The 21,910-nt window shown below is 43.0% G+C and overlaps 1 protein-coding gene and 1 pseudogene across 1 annotated transcript in view; one reads left to right on the top strand and one right to left on the bottom strand.

Moving 5' to 3' along the window:
• FGD6 (FYVE, RhoGEF and PH domain containing 6) overlaps positions 1–21,910 on the top strand; it is a 135,176-nt gene that overhangs the window by 98,512 nt on the left and 14,754 nt on the right. Inside the window, exons 9-15 of the mRNA XM_024257514.3 lie at positions 2,445–2,495; positions 7,603–7,661; positions 7,744–7,815; positions 8,532–8,600; positions 9,128–9,211; positions 11,068–11,147; positions 21,493–21,595. Of these exons, the coding sequence (XP_024113282.2) occupies positions 2,445–2,495; positions 7,603–7,661; positions 7,744–7,815; positions 8,532–8,600; positions 9,128–9,211; positions 11,068–11,147; positions 21,493–21,595 (518 nt within the window). The remainder of the gene's footprint in view (positions 1–2,444; positions 2,496–7,602; positions 7,662–7,743; positions 7,816–8,531; positions 8,601–9,127; positions 9,212–11,067; positions 11,148–21,492; positions 21,596–21,910) is intronic.
• Positions 12,930–19,596, bottom strand: LOC103892111 (peroxiredoxin-6-like; annotated as a pseudogene).

Here is a 21,910-nt window from a genome sequence, read left to right as displayed (position 1 = left end):
TTATTTTCATCTCCAGATGAGGCTAAGTGTAACATATAACTTATGTATTTTGTTAATTTGGGAATTTTTTATTTTTTGTGTGTGCCCACTCATTTTTCCTTTATATTTTAGGGGGGATGCTCTCTTCGTTCAGATTAAGATCTAAATTGCTAGCGATGGTCTCTGGCAAGACAGAACCTATGCCATGGCGCAGGGAAGCTTAATATGTTTATACATAACATCTCACCATGGCTTATTGCCAGTGCTGGATATTTATAATGTGCACGTCTAGACTCACACAGGCTCTTAGATCACTGTCTCAAAGACTTACGAAGTTTCAGCAATTGGGCACGTGTTTGTGTCATCTGTTATGTTTGAAGATCTGGCACCGATACCCATGTTTTCCTTTGTTCCTCTGAGCATGATTTCATAAATCCATGAGATGAAGTTGTATCTATTCCATAATAGTACTAACTAGCAGTTGGGTTTGATGAAGATATATTCAGTCACTGAACACACCTTTCCTCCTTTCATTTCCTCAGTTCCCACTGGCATTAGAATTGGTTTCAGCATTTATTGCCTTTTACCTCAACTAAAATACAATCCTATCTAAAAAATAATATATTCTTGGCCAGGTGCAGTGGCTCACTGCCTGTAATTCCAGCACTTTGGTAGGCAAAGGCAGGAGGATTGCTTGAGGCCAGGAGTTAAAGACCAGCCTGGGCAACAAAGCGAGACCCTGCCTCTGCAAAAAAAAAAAAAAAAAAGCAGACATGGAGGCACACACCAGTAGTCATAGCTATTTGGGAGGCAGAGGCAGGACGATTGCTTGAGTCCAGGAATTTGAGGCTATAGTGAGCAATGATTGCAGCACTGTGCTCCAGCCTGGGTGACAGGGTGGGACTCTGTCTTGAATGAGTAAGTGAATTGTTTTTATTCGGTAAGCATTTATTGTCCCCTTTGTGCAAAGCCCCTGGCTAAGTGCTGTGTGAGAGAAAGATGTGTCAGATGACTTGCTCACAAGGAGCTTTGAGTCTAATGAAAAAGAAAATGATAGAAGCATAAAGTGAGACTGCTGTGTCATGTGTTATTCAAAGGCAGAAAATGTTTCTTTCAAATGGAAATTTGTAAGAGAAGGGGGATTTAAGAAGAGCCTTGAAGAGTGTGAGTAGAATTTGTATAAGCGAGACGGAGGAAGGGATCAAGCAAAAGGGACTATTAGAGACAAAAGGTGTGAAGCCGGGGGGGACACATGGGGAGTGTTTAAGGGGTTGCACAGATCAAATTTAGTCAGAACAAAGGGACCATTTTAGGCAGTAGCAAGAGAGAGAGAAAAATTGATAAAGCCCCCATGTAGCAGGGGGCTTTAAATTCCAGGAAGGAATTTGTATTAATTTACCAGGTAATGGGAAGCCATCCAGCATTTCTCAACAGAGAAGGAAGTATTGCCTTGAAATTCCATGACTTTCCTTGATGTTAAAGATTTATTAAATATAGGTTCTTCTATTACCTCTGTTTTTTTCTGTATTATAAGAACTACTATATACCATATTACTTATTTACAGACTATCTTCATCCAAACCAAGGATTCTCAACTTCAAGCCTATTGATATTTGGGGTCAGATAATTTTTTTGTTGTTGCAGGCCCACATTATAAGATATTTAGCAGCACCTCTGATGTGTGTGTGTACGTGTGTGTGTGTATGTGTGTGTGTGTGTGTGTAGTAGAGAAGGGGTTTCCCCATGTTGGCCATGTTGGTCTTGAACTCCTGACTTCAAGTGATCCACCCCCTTTGGCCTCCCAACGTGCTAGGATTACAGGCATGAGCCACCGAGTCCAGTCTGCATCTCTGACTTCTAACCACTAGCCACCAGTAGCACCCCCTTTTCCTCAGTTATGACAACCTCAACTGTCTCCAGACATTGCCAGGTGTACCCTGGGGGGCAAATTTGTCCCCATTTGAAAACCACCTGTTTAAATACGTATATTGAGTTCCCTTGGTGTCCTGAGCATTGTTAGACTCTTAGAGTAACAAATCCAGGAGTCTTTTAGGGATTGGATTAATGCCTTAGAATTTTATACTAGATGTATGTCTGATCTCAAGATTAAGGTACTTCCTATGTGTTGGGATAAAAGCTGAACTGGGCATTAGGAGACCTGAATTCTCATGCTGGCTCTGCCACCAAGAGGTTGTGTGAGTTGGGTGAGATCCTTTGCTCAGTAATCTGATTCCTCATCTATAAAATAACCAATGTTTCCTCCAACGCTTTTTCTAGCTCTGACTCTATGTCTTGATTTCAAATTGATCTCAGGGCTTTATTTTTTCACATTTTTAGAAAGTTAGCACAAGCTGGACTAGCATGTATATTAGCCAGCAAGACTAATGAAGTATTGAAACAGAAGGATATGTGTTTGGGGCTCACTGGTTTATTGTACTCAAATACTTTTTTTTCTTCTTTTCTAGATTATTTGAAGAATCTCATAGAAGATGCTGGAGATTATAGAGACACTCAAGGTAAATAACTTCTGTGGTTGCAGAAGTTTTTATATTATGTTTATTTAGGTAGGGCTAGAAAGTAAAAATATATTGATAACAAAATCCATTACAAACTCTATTCATACGACTTGAAGGCCAGGTGCGGTGGCTCACACCTGTAATCCCAGCACGTTGGGAGGCCGAGGCGGGTAGATCACCTGAGGTCAACAGTTTGAGACCAGCCTGACCTACATGGTGAAACCCCTTCTCTACTAAAAAAATACAAAAACTAGCCAGGTGTGGTGGTGCATGTCTGTAATCCCAGCCTCTTGGGAGGCTGAGGCAGGAGAATCGCTTGAACCCGGAAGGCGGAGGTTGCAGTGAGCCGAGATTGCGCCACTGCACTCCAGCCTGGGCAACAGGGCGAGACTCCTTCTCAAAAAAAAAAAGACTTAAGGCCTTCCTGGAAACTCCATTTTGAGCCGATTAACATAGAACCAGATAAGTAGTAAAGCAGTGCTGGGTATAGGTGAGACTATATGGGCAGGGGAGACCCACGGCCAGCCCTGCATGGGAACCAGCCTCTTGCGACTGTGGAGCCAGCGTGGTGGCTGAGGTCAGGAAGCTTTGCCCTCCTGTGCTCAGTCACTTTGTGCCCGTGCCATATTCAGTTTCCCTAGAGGTCCATTTCTTTGTCTTTCAAAAACAGGGATTGAACCAGATCTGCAAGGTCCTCAAGCTTCAAAATCATGAGTCCATGAAGTGACTAAACTATAAAGCAGGGATGAGTCTAAAAAAGCATATTATTCTGGCACTGTTTAACAATAGGATATTAGCCTTCCCTCAGCCCTAGTAGTACTTAAGGGAAACAGTCCATTACAACATGAGGGACTCATAGCTAGTGGGATAATTGGAGTTCCTGTGTCTGTCTGCCTGTGTCTCTCTCCCTCACAGTCTCTCTCTCTCCCTCTCTCGCAGATACACACACATACACACAGATTAATTCTGTTTGGGTGTTTCTGTTTATTCCCAACAACCTCTTTCAAATGTCACAGGTATACCCCTTGTTCTTTTTTTGTTTGAGACAGAGTCTCACTCTGTCACCCAGGCTGGAGTGCAGTGGAACGATCTCAGCTCACTGCAACCTCTGCCTCCTGGGCTCAAGCAATTCTCCTGCCTCAGTCCCCCAAGTAGCTGGGACTACAGGGATGTACCACCATGCCCAGCTGATTTTTGTATTTTTAGTAGAGATGGGGTTTCACCATATTGGCCAGGCTGGTCTCGAACTCCTGACCTCAAGTGATCTGCCCACCTCGGCCTCCCAAAGTGCTGGGATTACAGATAATGAGCCACCATGCCCAGCAACCCCTGGGTCTAACTGCAGAAACATATTAAGCAAGTCTATTAATTTTATGAATTCTGATCACATTTTTTTTTTTTTAATTTTTTGAGACAGAGTCTCACTTTGTCACCCAGGCTGGAGTGCAGTGGCATGAACACGGCTCACTGCAGCCTCAACCTCCTGGGCTCAAGTAATTCTCTTGCCTCAGCCCTTCAAGTAGTTGGGATTACAGGCACACACCATCACACCCTGCTAATTTTTGTATTTTATGTAGAGACAGGGTTTCACTATCTTGCCCAGGCTGATAGTGAGCTATCAGCTCGAACTCCTGAGCTCAAGCGATCCACCTGCCTCGGCCTCCCAAAGTGCTGGGATTACAGGCATGAGCCACCACACCCGGCCTCATCACATTCTTATATATCCTTTACATTTGCAGAGTAAAAAGTGAACATTTTAAACACTTTTTGTAAAAGAGATTCTTATATATTCTTTTAATCATTTTACTTCTCTAACATCTTCTGTTTGTATACATTATGCTTTTAAAGGCGGTTTTTTTAAAAGGAAAAGCTTGTGGTTGGGGATCTGACAAGTTTCCTGTCTTCAGTGATCATATCTAGGTGATGAAGAAGTTTATAATACCCATCAAATAAAGAACAAAGCAAATGACTTCAAAGTAAGGGTGCACCGAGCAGGACAGAATTATTTGGATGACAGAGAAAAGTGTGAAGGTTGAAGAGGCAGGGAAGTTTTGCAGGAAAAAGTAGGACTGGAGATGAGTGGGAGAGTGAGTGGGAGGAAAAATGAGCATTCCCGACGGCAGCCCCTCTCATGAGGATACAAATTGTACGTGGAACTTATAGAATAGAAAGAAAACATCTGTCCTGGGTCCTGGGCTTCTGCCTTCAATGAAAGTGAGTTATTAGCTCCATTTTACACATAAAACAAATTCAGGGTCTGAGATTAAGGAGCTTATTTAAAGGAAATTACACGTGACAGCAAAGACATAGATGAGAAAACCAGTGAACAGTGAGGCCCACTGTATGGCCAGAGGCACAGCAATCATATGGTGAGCAGTGGCCGGGTGTGGTGGCTCATGCCTGTCATCCCAGCAATTTGGGAGGCCGAAGCAGGTGGATCACTTGAGGCCAGGAATTCAAGACCAGCCTAGGCAACATGGCAAAACCCTTTGCTACTAAAAATACAAAGATTAGTGGGGCGTGGGGGTGCATGCCTGTAATACCAGCTACTCAGTAGCTGAGGCATGAGAATCGCTTGAACCTAGGAGATGGAGGTTGCAGTAAGCCGAGATCCCGCAACTGCACTCTAGCCTGGGCGACAGAGCAAGACTCTGTCTCAAGAAAAAAAGAGTGGTGAGCAGTGTGGTTGAGACTTCAAGGGTGAGGGAAGGTGAGGCAAGAATAACTTTGAAAGGTAGGCAGAAGAGTTAAAGGAATAGAAGCATCAGGGCCTCTTAACGGGATGCATGGGGAAAGTAGAATCACAGAATGGAGTAGGGAAGGTACAGCTTGGGAGACCAGGTGACCAAGTAGCAGCAGCAGCTTTGTCATCCATTAAATCTTAAGGCATCTCTCCCCTGTCCACTGGGAATTCCAGCAGGCCAGAAAGCAGGAAATATGTCTAAGGTAACCTCTTGAATACCTGCTGTGTAAAGGGTACCAGGCGCTGTAAATTCTGATACATGGCTGAGCACTGTGGCTCACACCTGTAATCCCAGCACTTTGGGAGGCCAAGGCGGGTGGATCACCTGAGGTCAGGAGTTTGAGATCAGCCCTGCCAACATGGCGAAACCCCATCTCTACTAAAAATACAAAAATTAGCTGGGCATACTGGTGTGCACCTGTAATGCCAGCTACCCAGGAGACTGAGGCAGGAGAATTGCTTGAATCTGAGAGGCGGAGGTTGAGTGAGCCAAGATCATGCCACCGCACTTCAGCCTGGGAGACAGAGCAAGACTCTGTCTCAAAAAAAAAAAAAAAAAAAAAAAATCTGCTATGTAGTCAGGGTCTCTATATAAGGAAAAACCTGCTTTCCTTTAATAATAGTGATGATGATTCATGTGGAAAGAATACAGGCCGGGTGTGGTGGCTCACGCCTGTAATCCCAGCACTTTGGGAGGCTGAGGCGGGCGGATCACAAGGTCAGGAGATCAAGATCATCTTGGCTAACATGGTGAAACTCCGTCTCTACTAAAAATACAAAAAATTAGCTGGGCATGGTGGCGGGTGCCTGTAGTCCCAGCTACTTGGGAGGCTGAGGCGGGAGAATGGCGTGAACCTGGGAGGTGGAGCTTGCAGTGAGCTGAGATCACGCCACTGCACTCCAACCTGGGTGACAGAGCAAGAAAAAAAAAAGAATACAGAAGCCTCCACGGCTGGTACCAGGAAGACAGTCCTTTGGTAGATTACAATAACTGGACCAAAACACCTCAACCCCTTTTCAGAAATTGATTTGTTGTTGTTGTTTTTGTTTCGTTTTGTTTTGTTGAGACAGGGCCTCATTCTGTCACCTAGGCTGGAATGCAGTGGTGTGATCTGGGCTCACTGCAGCCTTGACCTCCTGGGCTCAAATGATCCTCCCACCTCAGCGCCCCAAATTGCTGGACTGCAGACATGAGCCACGACACCCGGCTAATTTTTGGATTTTTTGTGGAAACAAGGTTTTACCTTATTGCTGAGGCTGGTCTCGATCTCCTGAGCTCAAATGATCCGCCCACCTCAGCCTTCCAAAGTGTTAGGATTACAGGCATGAGCCACCGCACCCAGCCACTCTTTCTTTTAATAGTCCTTTTTTTGATGACCACTGTCACTGCCACAGCAGCCTCGGGAGGAGATGCTTCCCTCTCTAACACTCTACCATTTTTTCTCAGTGGGAATGCTACTGTCATATTGTTCTGAATAATCTTTGTGTGGATTTCTAAGGAGTATTGCATGGAGTTTGGCATCCCTGCCTCCTACCCACTAAAGGCCAGTGGATCTTCCTGGTCATTGTGACAACCAAAAATTGTCTTTACACACGTTCACATGTCCCTAAGGGAGCACTATGGCCTTGGGTTGAGAATAACTGCAGCCCCAAAGCTGAGAAAATGCAGACTTTTTCCTTTAGACCTAGTTATAAAGATGACAAGGCTGGAGTATGGAAAAACACTTTGCTAAAGGCAAAGGGTTAATAAAAAGAATAAAACACAGATAGGCCCATGAAGCTAATAACCCAGCTCACAAAATGACACTTGCAAATTCCTAAGATCTAGGATGCTTCCATGTGGCATTTCCCCCATTTCTAATTCATGCCTCTTGGAATCAGACTAAGAGACTGAGACCTGATCTTAGTCATTTCTCATAGTTTTTATTTCCTATAACAAGATCCTTTTCCCTCACGATCCTTTTCTCCCAAGACAGTTTATACTGAGATGGTCCTTATCTTCCAGGTGAAATCCCATCCTTATCCTTGTAAACTTGAATAGGATAATCAAATCACAGCACAAAACAACCCTGACATTCATACTGTTAATAAACATGGTCTACAGTGTCTCTTTAGAGTCTTCTTTTGGCTCATTATATCCCTATATATTGTTTTGGCCAGGTTTTTGGTGGTGGTGGTGTTGTTTGGTTTGGTTTGGTTTTGCCTTCATTGAACCTTATATTTCTGCCTACTCACAGTCAGTAAGCTCCTCCAGAGGTTGGTTGCTATAAACTAGCTATCTTGTCCCCTGGAATTGCTTAATGTTGCAAACTATTTGTTTCCATTATAATTACTAAATGCACGTTTTGTTCCTACCTATTTCAGATGCCCTTGCTGTTGTTATAGAGGTAGCCAACCACGCCAATGACACCATGAAGCAAGGAGTAAGTGTCTTGTTGTCAGTGGCTGGTGTGGTCTTGAACCTGAAAGCCAGGCCTTCATATGCTTTCCATTGTCTTTCTGTAGGACAACTTTCAGAAACTTATGCAAATTCAGTACAGCTTAAATGGACACCATGAAATTGTGCAGCCTGGTCGGGTAAGCATTTTACATTGCTTTTCGCAAACTGTATACGATGCATTTAGGTACCATCTGTATCTGTTTATCGTTTTATAAAAATAGGTTGTTTTTGTTACTCTTCATTGATTCAGTCTTGATCACTTTATCCATTCAAAACATTCATGATGTAAGTCACTGTGACAATTCAATTAGGAATAAGCCCATTTATGAAGTAAGTCCAATTCAATTAGGGGAACGGCAAGGGACCCCACAGAGTATCTGATTTAATGGGATCGTTTTATTGTGTAATGCCAGCGACCTCACACAGTTTTGAAGACAATTTCATTTAACATCTTTAATGTAAGAGAGGATTATGAAGGGAGGGGGGAAATTGGTATTTTGATCCTCCTCATATAGCACAAAAGTGGCCTAGGGAATGAATTCAGGAAAACTACAAAATGCAGTTGTCAGGATGTTGGGTATGCTTCAGGATCAAGTACACGCTCAGTCAATTACATGTCCCTCCATACAGTATACCAGGGGCCAATATTGGATTTATCCAACCCTGCTTGCTTGTCCGATTCCTAAATGATTTAAGGGTTTAAAATTAACTATGACTGTAAAAAATCTCAGGGAAACTGTGGCTCCCCAGTCTGTCATGAAAAAAATTCTCAGGGAAGAAAGTTGAAAAGGAAATTATATTGTCCTTATGTTGTGATGGTAGGACTAAATGGGTGTTTGTTTGGATGAATCAGGTTTTTCTCAAAGAAGGAATTCTGATGAAGCTGTCTCGGAAAGTGATGCAACCTCGAATGTTTTTCCTGGTAAGAGGGCTTGTGTAGTTCTGATGTGGCCGAGGTAGGGATAGTTGCTTAAGGAAAGGAGAACGTTTATACATGGTAGATAAGCTTAGCACCTTCAAATATCAGCCTCACCAGCTTGTTGAACTGGCCGTACTGCTTAATTGCATTTCAAGTATGGGAAATAAAGTCTGTTATGGTGTATAACCAGAAGATTATTTCTTTTTGGAATTTATTCCATTTCTAACTTGGAAAATTGTTCTAATCATTTGTTTAGGCAGACTAATACCTTCGTGGGATTTAGAATTCAAAAAACATTAAATCTGTTACAGAACTTGGAAACAAAGCACGTTTTCCAGAAATTGCCTTTTAAATTATATTCTAATAAAACATTCTAGGTAGTTCTAGTGTATATAGCAGAATATAAGTATTTTATTCAGAGAGCTATTAGCAAAGAGGTATTATTTATCCTTTAATCTTGTATCTTGTCAAAATCTTTGTGGCAGTAATGTGTTTCTTTACTTTCTCCCCTGAAATGTTTCTACTTTCAGTTTAATGATGCCCTGCTGTATACAACACCAGTGCAGTCTGGGATGTATAAACTGAACAACATGCTCTCACTGGCTGGAATGAAGGTCTGTGCATCTGTTAGATGTTTTGTTTTGTTTTGTTTTGTTTGAGACGGGGTCTCATTCTGTCACCCAGGCTGGAGTGCAGTGGTACAATCTTGGTTGACTGCAACCTCCACCTCCTGGGTTCAAGTGATTCTTCTGCCTCAGCCTCCTAAGTAGCTGGAACTACAGGCATCCACCACAACGCCTGGCTAATTTTTGTATTTTCAGTAGAGACGGGTTTCACCATGTTGGCAGGCTGGTCTCGAACTCCTGACCTCAGGTGATCAGCCTGCCTTGGCCTCCCAAAGTGCTGGGGTTACATAGGCATGAGCCACCATGCCCACCCAGGTGATTTGTTTTTAAACCCAAATAAGGTCGGGTGCGGTGGCTCACACGCCTATAATCCTAGCACTTTGGGAGGCCGAGGCCGGTGGATCACAAGGTCAGGAGTTTGAGATCAGCCTGACCAACATGGTGAAACTCCATCTCTACTAAAAGTACAAAAAAAACCCACAAAAATTAGCCAGGCCTGGTGGCGTGCACCTGTAATCCCAGCTACTCAGGAGGCTGAGGCAGGAGAATCGCTTGAACCTGGGAGGCAGAGGTTTCAGTGAGCCGAGATCGCGCAACTACACTCCAGCTGGAGCAACAGAGTGAGACTCCATCTCAAAAAAAAAAAAAAAAAAAACCCAAATAAAGGCTGGGCATAGTGGCTCACACCTGTAGTCCCAGCACTTTGGGAGGCCGAGGCAGGATAATAACTTGAGCTCAAGAGTTAGAGACCAGCCTGGGCAACATAGTGAAACCCCCATCTCTATTAAAAATAACAACAACAACAAATATATGATATATTTAGAGAAAATTCCCTAAGATAAACATCTTTCTTACATCCTTTACTTTTCTGTCTATATATGTTACTGTTTATGCATTTGTTTTGTTTTGTTTTGTTTTTTTGTGACAGAGTCTCACTCTGTTGCCCAGGCTAGAGTACAGTGGTGCGATCTCAGCTCACTGCAACCTCTGCCTCCCGAGTTCGAGAGATTCTCCTGACTCAGCCTCTTGAGTAGATGGGATTACAGGCTCAGCTAATTTTTGTATTTTTCACAGAGAGGGGGTTTCACTATGTTGGCCAGGCTGGTCTCAAAGTCCTGACCTCAAGTGATCCACCCACCTTCGCCTCCCAAAGTGCTGAGATTACAGGCATGAGCCACTGTGCCCTGCCTGTTTGTATATTTGATTATTCATTCATGTAGTCATTTGTTCACTCATGCATTAATGTATTCATAGGATATTTATTGAGAACTACTATAAACAAAACAGTAATGGGTTTGGTGGAAAATATGAATATAAGTTGAAGCATGATTCTTATTATCTTTCCTCCCCCAGGGACTTAGCAACTAGTTGGGAAGATAGTACACTACACATAAATACCTATTAAGTAGACAGTAATAAATATCACTATAAAGGCACAATTACAGTTTTGGGAATTCAGAAAATAAAGAACTTGCAGTGTTTGATGGTCATGGTGGGGACTGGCCTGCAGCTTTTGAGAGCAGCTAGGAAAGAAGGAGAGAGAGGAAGAAGAGCCAGTGGACCTTAAAGTATAGATGACATTTGGCCACGCTGAGATGTAAGGGAAAGGCATTCCAGGTGGAGGGCATATTGTGAGCAAAGTCCTGGAGGTGGGAAAGCTGGGCTGGTGTGTGGGCTTTTCAATTCATCTGAAGTATAGAGTAGATGAAGGAGAACAGCAGTAGAGAAAGCTGGATAGGAAGGTTGGTTGTGGATGTCAGCAGCCAGGGCCATTGGACAACTTCAGCTCATTGATATGGTTTTCAGTAGGATGAGTCGGCTCAAATTGTTGTGCTTTCTTCCAGGTCAGAAAACCTACCCAAGAAGCCTATCAGAATGAATTAAAGATTGAAAGTGTAGAACGTTCCTTCATTCTCTCAGCCAGGTAAATTTTTTCTTCTTCTTTTTTTTTTTTTCTCATTCTGAGTCTGCTTGCTAGGGAATGTCAGGAAAATTTTGGTCTTTGGTTTTTGGTTTTTTTTTTTTTGAGACAGCATCTCACTCTGTCACCCAGGCTGGAATGCAGTGGCACAATCACAGCTCACTGCAGCCTCCACCTCCATGGCCCAAGCAGTTCTCCCACCTCAGCCTCTTGAGTAGCTGGGACCACAGGCATGCACTACCATACCCGGCTAACTTTAAAAATATTTTTTTGTATGCCAGGTGCGGTGGCTCACCCCTGTAATACCAAGACTTCGGGAGGCCGAGCTGGGCAGATCACTTGAGGTCAGGAGTTTGAGACCAGCCTAGCCAACATGATTAAACCCCATCTCTACTAACAATACAAAAATTAGCCAAGTATGGTGGCAGGCACCTGTAGTCCCAGCTACTCAGGAGGCTGAGGCAGGAGAATTGCTTGAACCCAGTAGGCGGAGGTTGCAGTGAGCCAAGATCCCACCACTGCACTCCAGCCTAGGTGACAGAAAGAGATTCTGTCTCAAAAAAAAAATTTTTTTTTTTAGAAATAGGGTCTCCGTATGTTCCCCAGGCTGATCTTGAACTCCTGAGCTCATGCAATCTTCCCGCCTTGGCCTCCCAAAGTCCTGAGATTACAGGTGTGAGTCACTGTGCCTGGCCTATTTTTAAGTATATATAAAAATAGATTTTTGTGAGTATAACAGGGAAAGATATTGCCAACACTTTTTGCATTTAGGTTAGCTACTGATTTTTTGTTCTTCTTTTTTTTCTTTCCCAATACCATGCAGTTTTACTCTTGATTTACCATGCAAGGAAGTGGCTGAGAGCAGAGGCAATAGTATGCTAGAAGCACAGAGATTAAAATGTTCTTCTGAATAGAATAACAATGGTGAAAGTGCTTTGCTGATCATTTTTTAAGTGACTATTTCAAATTGTTTTTAAGAACAACTAGTGCTTTATAGGTTATTAGGAAATTTGTATGTGTCACTTAAAGGTTCTAACAAACCTATGAGGTAGGTGTAATCTCCTTCTAAAAATTAGGAAACTAAATTACAGAAAAATGGAGTTGCTGTCTTTATGGATACATATTTGACACAGCCAGGATGCAGATCGAAGTCTTTTGCTTTTAAGTCCATTGTTATGGGCTGGGTGCAGTAGCTTACGCCTGTAGTCAAGCACTTTGGGAGGCCAAGGCGGGTGGATCACCTGAGGTCAGGAGTTTGAGACCAGCCTGGCCAACATGGTGAAACCCCATCTCTACTAAAAATACAAAAAAATTAGCCGGACATAGTGGCATGTGCCTATAATCCCAGCTACTCGGGAGGCTGAGGCAGGAGAATCACTTGAACCTGGATGGTGGAGGTTGCAGTGAACTGAGATCACTCCACTGCACTCCGGCCTGGGTGATGGAGCAAGACTCCATCTCAGAAAGAATGGAGGGAGGGAGGGAGAAGAAATCCATTATTATTTATGATACCACCTTGCCCCAGACCGGAACCTGCAGTGACTTAATATGTTGCCATAATGTAATTCAAGTGCTGAGGAAACCTGAAACTCTATGACTCATAAAAATACATTATTGAGTTACTGACTGAGTGGCGGAAGTGGGTATTTGGGAAGGTTTGACTGGTGAAGGGAAAGATGCCAATAGTCATAGCATGCTCCACTGCACAATCTAAATAACGAGACATTGTCTTCTCAGACTTAACCTTTGATCTAATAAAAATAGAAGCAAATACGTTTGTAACACTTACTGTATGCCAGGCACTGTCATAAAGACTTTATGTGTAGTACTTCGTTTCATCTTCACAGCAACCTGTAAGGCAAGTTGTTGTTATTATACCCATTCTATGCTGAGAAAAGCCACTCAGCTATACTAGCAGAGCCAGGATTTGAACCCAGGCAATCTGTTTCCAATTGTCCATACCACTGAAATCAACTAGGATCTTAGGAGCAGGTGGAGTAGTGGCCAGAATCATTTATTACTCTGCATCAGTCACAGTGCTCATGTTTTGTTTTATATTTATTTTCTCTTGTAAGTTCTGTGATAACTTTGTGGGGCGAGTATTATGTTGATCTTCGAGATTAGAAAAATGGAGGCTCAGAGAGGTTCAATAACACATCTAAGGTTACATGAGTAGTAAGCAATGGAGCTGTGATTTGAACCTAGGTGTTTCTGACAACCTTTATAATTTTGCTTATGTCCGTGAATGTCAAGGACTCAAACCAAATGTCTGACTTTCCAAAATCAGAGGACCACAAGAGTCATCCTGGGGTGTGCTACTCCTCTGAAATGCAGTGGCTACTGCTGCCTGACATACAGGATGACAGGAGAAGACAAATACCTGTGTCCAGGGTTTGTCAAATGCTTCACAGCTACCAGTCAGAACAAGCAAAGTTCTTGGGGGTACCTGAAACATCCACCAGATACCAATATTTAGAGAGTGCAGGTAAACTGTCAATCACTTAGCATTGTGACTTTTTTCTTTCTTTTCTTTTCCTTTGTTTTTTTTTTTTTTTTTTTTTTTTTGAGACAGGGTCTCGCTCTGTCGCCCAGGCTGGAGTGCAGTGGCACGATCTCGGCTGACTGCAGCCTCTGCCTCCCGGCTTCAAGCGATCCTTGTGCCTCAGCCTCCCAAGAAGCTGGGACTACAGGCATGCACCACCACGCCCAGCTAAGTTTTGTATTTTTAGTAGAGACAGGGTTTCACCACATTGCCCAGGCTGGTCTCGAACTCCCGACCTCAAGTGATCCACCCGCCTCAGCCTCCCAAACTGCTGGGATTACAGGTGTGAGTCACCACGTCTGGCCATCTTTTTAAATTTTAAAATAGAGATGACCTTTCACCATGTTGGCCAGGCTGGTCTTGAACTCCTGACCTCAGGTGATCCGCCCACCTCGGCCTCCCAAAGTGCTACAGGCAAGATTGTGTTCAGCCCTTTTTTCGTTTTTGAGGGATAGAGGAGTTTGAACAAAAGTTCAAAGAACAAGGCCGGTGCTAGTGGCTCATGCCTATAATCCCAGCACTTTGGGAGGCCGAGGTGGGTGGATCACGAAATCAGGAGATCGAGACCATCCTGGCCAACGTGGGGAGACCCCGTCTCTACTAAAAATACAAAAATTAGCCGGGTGTGGTGGCGCGTATCTGTAGTCCCAGCTACTCGGGAGACTGAGGCAAGAGAATCGCTTGAACCCGGGAAGCGGAGGTTGCAGTGAGCCGAGATAGCACTGCTGCACTCCAGCCTGGCAAGAGTGAGGCTCCATCTCAAAAAAAAAGAAAGTTCAAAGAACATTAAGACCCTGTATATCATGTTCCCAGTGAGTGCTTGAGCTTGGTTCTTAAAATCAAGAAGTTATTTTCAAAATTCCAAGGCGGAAATACCTATAGAAAAGTCAAGTTTTAATTGCACTTCTATTTCCCAAGTAAAAATGAGCCTTGGTGAAAAACAGTAATCTATTTTATTAAGATTAAATAATTCAGGAAATTATAGTAAATGTTTCTTTCCTTGGTTGTTAGGTAAATATCTGGATGTTCATGATTTCCAGATCAGTACCAGACAGGTGTAATGAACAGCTCTGATCAAGATTTATATTTCTGTAACTTTTTTTTTTCTTCTTTGTGACAGAGTCTCGCTCTGTCGCCCAGGAGTACAGTGACGCGATCTTGGCTCACTGCAACCTCCACCTCCTGGGTTTGAGCAATTCTTCTGCCCTAGCCTTCCGAGTCACTGGGACTACAGGCATGTGCCACCATGCCCGGCTAATTTTTTTTTTTGTATTTTTAGTAGAGACGAGTTTCACCATGTTGGCCAGGCTGGTCTTGAACTCCTGACCTCAAGTGATCCGCTTGCCTTGGCCTCCCAAAGTGTTGGGATTACAGCCATGAGCCACCATGCCCAGCAACATAACTATTTCCATTCTTATTATCAATCAGGGTGGCAACCCTCTCTTCTGCTGTCAGCTGGAGAGAGATAACTACCCCGCGAATCTCATCCAAGTTCCTGCCAGTGGTAGCTGGGTAGACAGCTTCAGTTTCTTGTCAGGAGCAAAAATAAACACCACAAGCTCTCACAGCCATTCCCTTTTCTTCCATCTCGGGAGGATCCAGCATGCCCAACAAGACGGCAAGGTCCTGATCCTTACCATCAATGTTGGTAAAAGGGCATTTTTCTGTTGGCTCATCACTATTGTAAGCATTGTTATTCTTGCTCCAGGCAAGATGGTCCTCAGCACTGTCTGTTGCAAGGGCAGTCAACTTCACATTGCTCTTGGTGAATTCTGGTGCCAGCTTTGCAGCTCTGCCAAGCTCCATAGTGCACACTGGTGTAGAGTCCCGAGGGTGGGAAAAAAGAATGCCACAGGAGTCTCCTAGAAAGTCGTGGGAACAGATACAGCCAACAGTGCGATTTGCCTCAGAGTTGGGAGCCTTGTCCCCAAGAAGCAGCCCTCTGTGGGTGGCAGCAGTAGTGACATGGGTGGGCGAGACAGTATAGCCACTGCAGCAAGCAGCCAGCTGGTCTGGGCAATCCTGTTTGTGCTTTTGTTAGTCTGGGGCTCAGTGATAAGCAGTGATAACTGAGAGCAATCATTGCTGAGTCAAACTAACTTTAGTGATGAGAGAAAGTCATTGTTTGGAGATTGGCATATGGAGAGCTATGAGGGAAGGAGATTGTCTACTATCAACCATTAACAAATGCTTACTGGGCATCACCTACCCTGTCCAGGAGCTGGGGGTGTGCAATCCCTGTCCTTAAGAATAAGCTTTTATTCTAAAGCAGGAGATACACAATAATCAGGTTTATTTATATATATGCACATATAAATAATTTGGAGTATTCAATGTTATAAAGAAGAATAAAGTAGGCTGAGCAGATAGAAAGTGATGAGGTCAAGAACTTATACGGGATGAGGGGGCGGATCAGAAAAATCATCTCTGAGGAGCATCAGAGACCAGAAGCAAATCCCAGATGGAAGGAACAGCAAGAACAAAAGACATATCAGGGAGGCAGGAAAGGGTGTAGTATGTTAAAGAAACAGCAAGAAGTTCAATATAGGTAGAGCCTAGTACTCCGGGGAGAGCCTAGTACTCCCCTAGTACCAGGGGAGATTAAATATGAGTTACAGTTTGGGGGCAAGAGTTAGGGGCCACCCATAGTAAGGTCATTGAATTTTTAAGAGTTTTCAGCTAAGTGATAATATCTAATTTATGTTTGTGAAAGATCACACCAGCTTCTTTGCAGAAGATAGACCATCAGGAGACTAGAGTAGAAGTTGGGCAGCCAGGTAGTGAGTGCGCAGTAGATGATGGTGTGTCTTGGGTTAAAGTGATGAACAATGGTATGAATCAGAAAAAACCTAATAGGATTACTAATGGGCTGAATGTGGGCTCTGCAGGGGAAATCATTGAACTGGAAAGTTCTCAATAAAGGAAAAATAAATTTCCAAGGGAAGATCAAGCTGGCATGAGGGAAAGAGAGCTAAGCCATATTGAATGTCATTGGTATGCCATGCTCTCCTTCCAGATTCCTCCAACCAGTTAGGCAGGTACTGCATCCCGTATTAAAGGTGGTAAGGAGGCCTCATCCCTATTCAGTCTCTCCATCCCCTCCCACCAACACACTGCATGCTCCATCAGCACGGATCTGCGTGTGACTCCATGCATGCCAGCCAACTCCACAGCCGTCTGTCTTCCATAGGTGTTACCTCCACCTGTGGTTTGTCCCTTCATTCAGTAATGAATATGGAGCCTCTACCTTGGGCCAGGCATTGTGCTGCGCATCGGGACACAGTGGATTAAAAACTAAAAGGGTCAAGTCAGGTGCAGTGGCTCACGCCTATAATCCCAACACTTTCAGAGGCCAAGGCAGGCGGACCACTTGAGGTCAGGAGTTAAAGACCAGCCTGGCCAACATGGTGAAACCCCATTTAATATTTTATATTAAAAATATAAAAATTAGCTGGGCATAGTGGCAGACGCCTGTAATCCCAGCTACTCTGGAGGCTGAGGCAGGAGAATTGCTTGAACTTGGGAGGCAGAAGTTACGGTGAGCCGAGATCGCACCACTACACTCCAGCCTAGGCAACAGAGTGAGACTCTGTCTCAAAAAAAAAAAAAAAAAAAAAAAAAATTTAAAAGGGCCCTTCCTTCACTGAGCTGACATTCCATGGAGGAGGAGATGCACTTAGCAAATATTAACACAATTAAGTGTTGTGGTGATTAAATGGTATACAGAAAAAGTACCAGGGGCTAGGAGGCTGTAAAGCAAGGGACCTTAAACTGCAATGGGGAGAGAGGGCAGCCTCTTTCCTACAAACCCTGCTGTTTATATTGACTTAGGAAAGATAAGTAGGAGTCAGAGGGGCAAAGAGGAAAAAAGGAAGAGCCTCCTGGTCGTTAGGAGCACTGTGTACAAAGGTCCTTAGGTGAGAAGGGGCATGACACATTCAGAGAATTGGAAGGTCAGTGTGGCACGAGCTCAAGAATGAGGAAGAGAATGACCCAGGATAAGCCTGGAGGGACAGGTGACTTAGATGGTGCAGAACCATCTTGTGGGATTTGGTCTTTAGCCTAAGAGCCACAGAAAGCCACTGAAAGGCTTATACAAAGGAATGATGTGATCAGACTGGCATTTTTTAAAGAGTATCCGGCTGCTGCATGGAATATGGTTTGGGAGGTGGCCTAAAGGAGGGGACTGATTGGACACAGGGTATAAGAGGAGTTTTTCAGAGGAGACTCCAGCATATACTATGAATTGGGAGATGGTGCCATGCACTGTGACAGGGAGCACTGGGAGAGGAGCAGCTTTAGGGGAGAAATTGGGAGTTGAGTTTCAGGTGTGCATATGGAATGTGAGGTGCCTATGCAACATCCAAATGCAGCCATCAAGGGTCAGTTTCTGTAAGGATCTGGATTTCAGAGGGAAGTCGGGGCCAGAGGCATATATTTGGGCACCATTAGCTTAGAGTTGACCATGGCTGGCAGACTGAATGAGGGTACACAGAGAGTTCCCTGCCAAACTCCTGTAACTCTTTAAGTCCTAACTTTGTCATCACCTTTGCAAAGCCATCCCTGCTACTTACATAAGGTAATTTCCTATTTCTATGTTATTTATCTACATTTGTCATATCATATGTTAATTACATGTTTCACCTCAATTCAGTGTGCATCCTTACAAGTGAGGTATATTTTGTGTGCCCAGTTCTTGGCTTAGGTCCTGGCTTAGTAGGCTCCCAGTGAATGTTACTCACAGTGTTACTCACAAATCAAAGTGATGTGGCCTTTGAACCTCAGAGAAGCATCCTGCAGTTAATCCAAGTAGTAAATGGTGTGGCATGGTCTAACAACCTCAAATCCTTTCTATTGAAGGGTTTTTAACCTTTTTTTTTTGAGACAGTCTCACTTTGTTGCCCAGGCTGGAGTGCAGTGGCACAATCTCAGCTCACTGCAACCACCACCTCCCAGGTTCAGGTGATTCTCCTGCCTCAGCCTCCTGAGTAGCAATGACTACAGGTGCGCACCACCATGCCTGGCTAATTTTTGTATTTTCAGTAGAGACGGGGTTTTCACATGTTGGCCAGGCTGGTCTTGAACTCCTGATGTCAGGTGATCCGCCCTCCTCGGCCTCCCAAAGTGCTGGGATTACGGGCATGAGCCACCACGCCCGGCCAGGTTTTTAACCCTTGGCAATTCATCCCAGTCATTGGGAAAGTGGTACTTACTTGACACAAATTTGCTTTCTTGTACTATACACATTCTATAAAGAAAATAATACTTAACAGTTTTTCAGTTTGAGGAAGATGCTGATTCTTCTGCTAATCATGTTACAAAAGGAGACTAGAATATCTCCACTGGATGCTGCGGGCAAATGTGTGTGGTCTGTGAGAAATGTGTTATCAAGAGCTGGTAAACATTGTCTTGGCAGAACCCCACACAGGAGAGAGCCAGGAATGATTAAATGAAAGAACAGCATATGTGACATGATTTGCACAGTTGAATCACATTCCACATGCTCCCCGGGCTCCAGAAGAATCCAATAGCAATTCTCAAATTTACCATCTGCCTCTCTGCTTTCTGTTACTCTTCTGGTGAGGAGCCGGGGAGGCAGGGAGAGATGGTAATGTTTTATGAATGTTTGCTTGGAACCCTGAGCATGTATTCTTATCATGTAGTTCTGCAGAGAACATGAGCAGAGGCTAGCAATGACCTGGTGGTGAGAGGTCCAGTCCTTAACTACACTTAGGTTTAATACCAGCTCATCACTTAGTAGTCTGTTGTCTATAAAGCAAATTATCAAACATTACTAATTCTCAGTTTCCTTACCTGTAAATGGTGAAGGTGGGTGATGATGTTGTAGTTGGGGGCAGGGGGTGTAAGATCCAATGTATATTCCATGGGGAAGCTCTGAGGGTGAGACATGGTGACATTTGCTAAGCATTTAGCAGAGCTGGCTGACGTAGTAACTGTTAAATGGCATCTCGTTTTGGCAGTAATGCTAGAATAGTAGCGGTAAATAAGGCAGGGTTTTGTTTGGTTTAGAGAGAAAGAGGTTATTTCTTTTTTGTTATTCTTCGTATATAATGAAAATTTGAGAAATTAATTTGATTTAAAATTTTATTTGTAAAGTGGATTTCTACCTTTTTTAATCCACGTGAATGAACATTCTAAATGGCACTCAAGCCATGGAGTAGGGAGGCGCTTTCTGAGAATGATGATTGTAGGGAAGGTGAGTGGTTTCTATTCTTGACCTGCCCTGGGTTCTCTAAAATACAGCAACATATGTCTATATGTACCATTATTAATGGTGGAATTTTTTATTTTAGAAACACTCTTTAAGAGTTCAAATATACTTAAAGTTAGGTCAAATAATACCAGAAACTGCATATTCAGGCACCCAAACTAAAAAATAATCATCAAGATTTTGCCACTGATTTTCCTGTTTCATAATTTTCCATTTTAAAACAAATTGCAGATATCAGGTCATTTTACTTCTGCTTTTTTTTTTTTTTTTTTTTGGAGACAGTGTCTTGCTCTGTCACCCAGGCTGGAGTGCAGTGGCACTATGTTGGCTCACTACAACCTCCACCTCCTTGGTTCAAGCAATTCTCCTGCCTTAGCTCCCTGAGTAGATGGGATTACAGGCATGCACTACCACGCCCGGCTAATTTTTGTATTTTTAGTAGAGACAGGGTTTCACTATGTTGGCCACGCTGATCTCGAACTCCTGAGCTCAAATGATCCACCTGCCTTAGCCTCCCAAAGTGTTGGGATTACAGGTGTGAACCACCACGCCCAGCCGATTTTACTTCTGTATACCTCAAAATGCCTCTCTAAATTAAACTACAGCCTTTTTTTTTTTTTTTTTAACATAGTCACAATCCCATTGTGATGAATTTTTATTATGATGGAGTTTTAATTATTTATTAAAGTCTTTCTTTCTCTTGTTCCCTCTCCCTCTTTTCTGCTCTTTCTCTAATGTGTATGTATAGATTTATATATTTATTTTTATTTATAATACCTAACATGTGCCTCTCAGTTTTAAATATACAAAACAAAATTTAAACAGTGGTTTCGTAAGTATGCTGATACCAGTAATGATTTGGAGTTAACATGGTTTTGGGAAAGAAGCATGGTTGGAAAAACAGAGAAAAAAAATACCCTTGTCTGACCAAGCTTGCCCCTATTTGGCCCATTCCCATCTAGCGCTGAATTAAAGATACCTCCTGATGAGCTGGGTAGGGACAGAGAACTTGGTGGGTGAAATAGGTAGAGAAGCCCTAACAAAAACTGCAGCCTTTACCGTGTGAACTGCATTGTCAACATCTGCTTTCTAATACAAAAAAAATGTTCCCTTCACCCCAGTGCCCTTCCTAGAAATTTTTAGTAATCCTTAGTAATCTAAAGATATTTAGTATTCTATGCTATAAATTGGAATTTGAAACTTGACTTATTGGAATCTTTTTAAATTCTAGGATGATGTCTTAAGAAACTCCCTGGCTATATAAATAACCATAATTATTAATTGTACAATTATCCTTTAAATCAAACCAAAAATATTTTCAAATTTAGGAGAGTTCAAAAGCTATTTAATATAAAGCAGAACTTTTGGAAAGAAAAAATAAGCATTGCTAAAATGCCATCATGGGTTCTCTGTTGTCTGTTCTGATGATCTGTTCACTAAACCTCAGAGTTGCTGCTTTTTTGACTAGTATTGTTGGAGGGTGGTGGGATCTGTTGCCATGGGAGACAGAAAAGAAGACAAAGGAAAAGAACAAAAGCTGACATCTGGTTGATGAAACCTTTTGCCCCCAACAGTTCTGCCACAGAAAGGGATGAATGGCTAGAAGCGATTTCCAGGGCAATAGAAGAGTATGCCAAGAAAAGAATCACCTTCTGTCCTAGTAGGAGTCTTGATGAGGTATTGTCTTCTCCTTTTTTTTTTTTCCAGTGCATTTCAAAGTTTTTACCTGAAACATTTCACAGGGGTTTAGGAAAGCAGCATGTGTTTCAGAAAATGATTGGACTGGACATCAGAGAGTTACTCTACAGATTAATGTCTTATTTCAGCGCTGAAACTTTATCCTCCTATTAATGTCTCACTGCAAGTCTGTGATAGCATATAGCATATTCATGTTTTTTCCTGGCTATAAAACTTCATTGTAGGAAATTTAGAAAATACGAAATAGTTTAAGGCAGAAACTAATCAGCTGCCATCCCACTACCACAGGCATCT

The sequence above is a fragment of the Pongo abelii genome, chromosome 10 (assembly GCF_028885655.2).
Source record: "Pongo abelii isolate AG06213 chromosome 10, NHGRI_mPonAbe1-v2.0_pri, whole genome shotgun sequence".
NCBI classification, from domain to species: Eukaryota; Metazoa; Chordata; class Mammalia; order Primates; family Hominidae; genus Pongo; species Pongo abelii.
The sequence above is the reverse complement of the archived record's forward strand: the minus strand, read 5'-3'. Positions and strand labels throughout refer to the sequence as shown.